General features: G+C 36.4%; 1 protein-coding gene and 1 long non-coding RNA gene across 2 annotated transcripts in view; one reads left to right on the top strand and one right to left on the bottom strand.

The window, feature by feature from the left end:
• Positions 1-2923: 2923 nt before the first annotated feature.
• The window catches only part of LOC107701943 (corticotropin-releasing factor-binding protein-like), a 4519-nt gene continuing 589 nt past the window's right edge, over positions 2924-6853 (bottom strand). The window contains exons 2-7 of the mRNA XM_016504104.1: positions 6073-6166; positions 5664-5821; positions 4625-4835; positions 4242-4384; positions 3561-3678; positions 2924-3448 (exon numbers count right to left, since the gene is read on the bottom strand). Coding sequence (XP_016359590.1) covers positions 3294-3448; positions 3561-3678; positions 4242-4384; positions 4625-4835; positions 5664-5821; positions 6073-6166 — 879 coding nt within the window. The 3' untranslated portion in view covers positions 2924-3293. The remainder of the gene's footprint in view (positions 3449-3560; positions 3679-4241; positions 4385-4624; positions 4836-5663; positions 5822-6072; positions 6167-6853) is intronic.
• LOC107701944 (uncharacterized) overlaps positions 5797-6853 on the top strand; it is a 2667-nt gene continuing 1610 nt past the window's right edge. The window contains exon 1 of the long non-coding RNA XR_001635709.1: positions 5797-5856. This is a non-coding gene — a long non-coding RNA (uncharacterized LOC107701944). The remainder of the gene's footprint in view (positions 5857-6853) is intronic.

Below are 6853 nucleotides of genomic sequence, written 5' to 3'. Positions count from 1 at the left end.
ATTTCTGCATTGATGTGCGCAGTAGGGGACCAGCGCAGCTGTGCTTACCTCTTTGTGCGTCCTGCTGGGATTCTCAGTTCGTTATCAATTATCCTGCTAAACTCTCTCTGGAGCACGTGGTTCCGACCGGGATAATGTGAGCGCCAACCTTTAATCAAGCGTGAGGCGACCCGTTTCATCAAATCCCACAGAGAGGCAATAAGAGTTGTAGTTTCACAGACAAACACACACACATTTCATTCATAAAACATTATGTCCGAATGTTTCACACAACATATACTAAATAAGCTTACAGCTGTCTTTTTTGTAGTGAAATGAGATTATGGTTTGTTTTTTATCTAGATAATGTCCTTACTTTCTTCATACAGATACACGATCCAGGGGCCAGTTGCATAAACATATGGCGCTTTTCAGTGACGCAGGTAGTGACGATTCTCTCCGGCCAATCCGTGATCAGCAGAGTTTACATGTCACGTTTTGGTAATGGTACGGTTCACTTGGAACCTCAACCGAGGTGGTACTAAAAAAAGTACCAGGTACTGTACCCAGTGGAAAACCCCCCAAAAGTGAACCGAACTGTATCGTGCCGTACCATGCAGTGGAAAAGCGCCATTAGACACCATGTTAAGACTGTGTCTTACAAACTAGTTTGACCAACTAGCAGTGTGTTACAAACTAGTTTGGCCAACTAGCAGTTAGCCAAGGGGTAATCAGTCTTACTTTTTGGGTTCACATTAGACCAATCTACCTTTATGTAACTGACTTTAAAAAGTTATAACCAGTCTTGAAGAAATTAGATGACTAACTCTTTAAGACTATAGTCTAAGCAGTTTATGCAACCCGCCACTGATTTTATACCCAGGGTTAACAATTAATCCTGTGTATTCATAATCTGACGTTTCCACTGATCTATATATATTATCTCTATTATAGATCAGTGGATGTTTCACACTGTACATCCCTGATTTGCATATTTGGGTGTCAGTGTCGTTGATTGGACGAACGCAGCATGTGACCAGAATCATTTGTTTCCTTAAAGGAACACTCCACTATTTTTGAAAATAGGCTCATTTTCCAACTCCCCTAGAGTTAAACAGTTGAGTTTTACCGTTTTCGAATCCATACAGCCGATCTCCGGGTCTGGCTGTAGCATTTTTTTATCATTGAACAGATCATTGCACATACATTTACACTAAACCACTAAGTAACTGCTAAAACATATTGTTAAATCAGTATAAAGTATTTAATAATGACTTTGGGTGAACTACTCCTTTAAGCACAATCACTTCTTTTAGTTGAGGGATGGTCAAGATGTCGAGGGGACCTTGGTGATGCCTGGTGCATGCAAAAGAAAGACATGTCTGAACATCGTCCTCCATCATAGGACAAATTTGACAGGATAAGGCAAAGCCGAACTCCTCTGCAGTCATGACGTGAGCAGGTTGTCAGTGATGATGATGATGAGCATCTGCAGTTACGAGAGTGTGGTGATAAAACATAAATCGATATGTTGATTTAACAATAGTGATTAAGCAGTCCATTGGATCCAGGTCAGCAGTTTTCATGAAGAGGTCCAATTGAGCTCATTAAATTGATAGTCGTGTATTAGGGCTGCGCAATTAATCGAATTTCTAATCGTGATTACAATTATGGATGCCACAATTAATCGTTCAAATCGGCAATTAATTGTTCAAAGTCCACTTACGTTATTCTGCATGCTTAAGATGTGTTTTTGTCTTTCTACAAGTTATCTTAAGGGTTTTTCCATTGTTTTAATTTTAGTTTTGGTATAACATTATAATACCATGCATATTTTTACTTTTTGTATTTAAAGAAAAAAACAATCCAATGTAGAGTTGACATTTGAGGTTTAATACTATGGAAAAGTAATAAAAGTTTTTTCAGTTAGAGTGTTTTCAGCTTGTTTCTTTTCATCTGAAAATATGGCATGCGGTTGATATAAAAATGATATAAACATCATTTAATGTAAATTGTGATAATCGTAATTAATAATCGCAATTACAATTTAATTGACAATTATGGTTTTTTTTTCATAATCGTGCAGCCCTATCATGTATCTTGTATTGTCATGTAGAGTTTGGATGTTATTCAAAACATTGTGGTTTTTTAATTACGAAAATGTAATTTTTTTTACTAAAATGGCTGAGTTATAGACAATCACAGAAAAGTCGCTGATGCTAGTATCTTAGAGTGCTTTGACATTTTACTTGCTGTTCATAATTCAGGTTGATATTCTCAAGCTACATTGCTTTTTAGCACATGATGACTGCTGAGATTGTTTAGAAAAATACTTACTGTGGGATCATTAGAAGCTGACAAAATTCACACTTTTATTTGTTTTGATGGTGCCACTAAACAATAATCATTACAATTCCATTATACATAAAGCAATGTGTTTATATTCACCTTTTGCACAGTAAGTTCTGGCTTAAAGGAATAGTTCACCCCAAAATTGTCATATTTTAGCAAAGGTTTGAAGTTTAAAATGCCTTGTTGATGGATTTGTTTCTTACAAAGACGCAGCTTTTCCCTTCACAAGATTTTAATTGATGGATTGGCTTCATGTGGATTACTTGTTGATTATTGTGATGTTTTTATCAGCTGTTTGGACTCTCATTCTGACGGCACCCATTCACTACAGAGGATCCACTGGTGAGCAAGTGATGTAATGCTATATTTCTCCAAATCTGTTTTCGATGAAGAAACAAACTCATCTACATCTTGGATGGCCTGAGGGTGAGTAAATTTTCAACGAATCTTCATTTTTGGGTGAACTATTCCTTTAATGGCAGGTCATCAAGTAATTTGTGACATAAATAGTTTGCTTTACCTTACAAAATGAGTAGATTAGGATAAATGTCAGTGTTTTCTAGTGTAAAATGAGAAATTACTGTAACCAGAGTTTGCTTTGCTCATGTTTACTGATTTTATTACAAAAGTTCTTTAATACAGATAAATAATGACAATTACATTTGTCGTACATAGTGGACTTTTTAATACTTGTGCAGTACCGCTTTTTAGATTCCAGATTTTATTTGGGCGCTTCAAAATGAAACATGCTGAACAAAACAGTGATGTGCACCAACACGAGTACAAATTTTATTTAACATCAGCCACAGATCTTACAATTTCATGATATTAAAAAGAGCAGAAGTGTCAAATGAAAAGATGAGGCAAAAAATAAATATTTTTTTTAATAAGGAAATTATACAAATGCTCAAACTCAGTAAGTTTGGCATCCCCCTGAACAAGAGCAGGGAACAGAGAGGGTCTTATGCTCTTAAACACACGTCTTCAACGCTGTTGCCCTTCATCTGCTGAAGCTCTTGGTGGCCCAGTAGCCGATATTGGAAACTAACACGATTTACGAACTTCCCGCTCGACACCATTCTGACCACAGTGTTATCACAGCCAACCTTCATTTGAGCTGATGGGAAGAGAGATATGGAGAGGTTTGTGAGATTCTTTGCACCCTAAATTGCTTAGCACGTTTACTGCTAGAAGCAGTGATGATGCACAACAGATAAAGGAATGCTCACCTGGTCCATTAAAGGAGTAGCAGAGATCTGCCATAGGGTACATCTTAGATGTGTCCATGCCGTTTCCACCCAGAAGCTCGACGAAGTCTCCAGAACCGGCACAGCCGAGAATGGACCGCTATATGGATAAACCAGAAGTCTCAAAGTCATCATAATTCAGTGTCTTTTTATCAACTATATATTTTTAAAGATATCAGTTCAAATCAGCTTAACTCAATTCAAAGATTCTTAAACAAACAACCACTCTATTTCACTCTATTGTGTCTCTATTTGTTGTTCTGGACACCCAGCCATAAGTTAACCACATAAACACTTATAAAGAAAATTGTAAATAATATTTATGAAATAATATTTATTTAACTTAATTTTGAAATAATGAAATGGTAAATAAAATGTATTAATTAATATTTATTTTATTTCTTTACTTTTGGGAAGGCTGGTTTGTGTAAATACTATGTTACTTGACCAGAAATCAGATTTGTGCCCACCTTGAGATCATTTTGTTGGCCGAAACTAAGCTGTACTTTAACCATATAAACACTTTGAAATAGTGAAATTGCAAATTAAATGTATGAAGTAATATATATTATATACTATTTCTTTATTTTATTGTAATTTATTTTTATTTTCGGGAAGGCTGGTTTGTGCAAATGATGCATTTCTTGACCTGGAAATGCTCACCCTGAGATCATTGTGTTGGCCGAGACTGAGCTCTCCAATCTGGATCTCCACTGGATAGATGATGGAGAAACTGCAGTTCCTGTGCTGCTGGGGAATGATCATGGTGAAACTGCCCTCTGGGGTCTGAGAGACAACATTACAGGCTGCAAAAAGAGAGAAAGAGAGAGAGAGAGACAGATGGTTAACCATCAGTATCTTGCATGTTAAGCTTCAAGCGTGGTTTCTGCATGAGCCATATGTCGTTCAGCTAACAGTGTAAATGCTCTGAACCTTCAGGACATTAGTGACATTAGTTTTCAAGTTCATCAGTACTGCAGAAAGGCAAATTTTTAAAAAGATAAATACATAATGTCATTTTTGTATTTGTGTGCATGTGCACTTACGGAACGGATTGATGAGTTTGCGGAATGTTACTGTGAAGCTGCTCCCTGATTGGTGGAGTCTAAAGAACAGCATGGCGACATTCTGAGACGACCGTACGATTGGTCGAGTCACTCCAGTCTCGCAGTAATCAGAGTAACGCTCGTACAGAGGAAGAGGATGGTCCTGTGTGCTGGGAAACTTCTCGCCCTTCATAACCCAGCCATCAAATACCTTAAAGATGAAAAAAGTTTGCTTTTAACACCATTCTACTCAGCTCATCTGCATTCAGTACAACATAGCTTATTAAATTATTTTTCAAAGTTGTAAATAAAGATTATTGGAGAACGTTTTACAAGAACATATTAAGTCCTACTACTTCAAAAATGCCGTTTCTTATTTACTAGCAATTTCTGAGTGAAAATTGTTTCAAAGTATACATCCTACACCATTTTTTTTTTTCAATGTACTTCATTTTTCAGTTCAAGTTAACTGTCTTAAACTCTGTTTAGTTCAGATCAGGTTCAGTTTACATAATTCCCTACAGTTCACCCGACTTTTAGGTCAGTTGAGTTCATGCCAGCTTTGTTTCAGTGCTAATAAATGATCTTAAATTTCTGCATTTCATGTCCGTTTCATTGAACAGGAATTAATTCAGTACATTAACTTCAACAATATCCCATGTGGGTTTTCCAATCCTATTAAACTACATTAATTTGACATCAATCTTGCACAGTCTGTGAAAGCTGCACTAGTTTAGCTGTACTCAGAATGTATGACGAACTTAGTCTGGAATGACTTTTGCTTAATTGGATTTTTTATTCAATTTTTAGAGTGGAATATGTTAGATCATTGTATGTAAACATGCTTGCTGTTGTATGGCCTGGCTTAAAATGCGCCCTGACTTAACCTGGTTTAGTGTACATTCACAGCTTGTAAAGACTGACACAAACACACCAGCTGTTTTTTTTCTTCCATATTTAGAACAGAATAAGTGACTGTGATACTATTACATGACTTTTTTGTAAACAAAGGAACAACACAGATGTAAGAACATTTCACCTTTATGAAATCTCCTCCTCTGCAGTCGATGTTGACCGAATCATACTCGATGCTAATGATGTCACTAGGCTCGCCGATGAAAAACACGGCGCAGTTTAACTGTGGACGTTCTGCTGTGAATGTAAATTGACCCTCTACGGCCACCATGTCCAGACATCCTGAGGGACACGGAGGAAGATCAAGACAAGAAAAGGTGAAAAGCGGAAAATATAAATAGTGTATGTGATGCATAGCCACTCTTTAAATATCAAGTAGTGCCATATTGTGCTATCATATCGATTAAACGGTTAAAAAAATCAACTTATTAAAACACAAATGAAGTCAACATCTTGATATAAGTCATTAATTTATTATCCACGACGTGTGTCTTTTGGCAAACGAAATCCCACAGGTTTCTGTTGTCACTCACTGAGCGGTCGGCGGTACACAAACTCCTCTGGTAACTCTCGCTTTAGTTCAGAGCTGAGCAGAGATAATAATCCTTCCGGGCTGATCTCATTATCCTGATAAAACAACAACAACAGAGCATGGGAATGACTGGAATTAGAAAAGGCTGTCAAAATACCAAAATATAAATAATTAGGTTTGCATTTCAGTCAGTAGTGCTCAAGGAAATGAGGATTTTAGGACTCCTTGGATCCAAAACAGCTTGTTCTTAAATGTTTTGGAAGTTTCATAGGCTTTCACATATAGACATAGGAAATAATATTATACAAAAACATATTTAATCACAAATATTTAATGCCAAAGCATATGTGGACACTTGCAGTTGATACCTTAAGGATCTAGCTATTTCTGCTTGATCGGACACTTATAATTACTTCCACTGGTGTCACCCAATTTTTTTGTAGTTATATTAAACAATATGTTTGCCTTGAATAAAACCTGTTACTTTAGACATTAAACAAATGCATTAAGTTGCCTGACAATGTTTTTAAGTTTTGCATATGCTCACAATAAACGATACGATAAAAGTTGTTCGTACACTTCATTACATATATTAAATATGCATTGTTATAATATGCAAACATTATATTGTAGAATGATTGTTAAAGCCAAAGCACCAATAAACACACAGAGCTCGCAATAGATACATCAAAAGTTAAATATAAAGTTATAAAACGACTCTTATTAGTGTGTGTGTGTGTGTGTGTGTGTGTGTGTGTGTGTGTGTGTGTGTGTGTGGGGGG

Source organism: Sinocyclocheilus anshuiensis, unplaced genomic scaffold, assembly GCF_001515605.1.
Source record: "Sinocyclocheilus anshuiensis isolate Anshui unplaced genomic scaffold, SAMN03320099.WGS_v1.1 scaffold1184, whole genome shotgun sequence".
In the NCBI taxonomy this organism is placed as follows: Eukaryota; Metazoa; Chordata; class Actinopteri; order Cypriniformes; family Cyprinidae; genus Sinocyclocheilus; species Sinocyclocheilus anshuiensis.
Note: the sequence above shows the minus strand (reverse complement) of the source record. Positions and strands in the feature narration are given on the sequence as shown.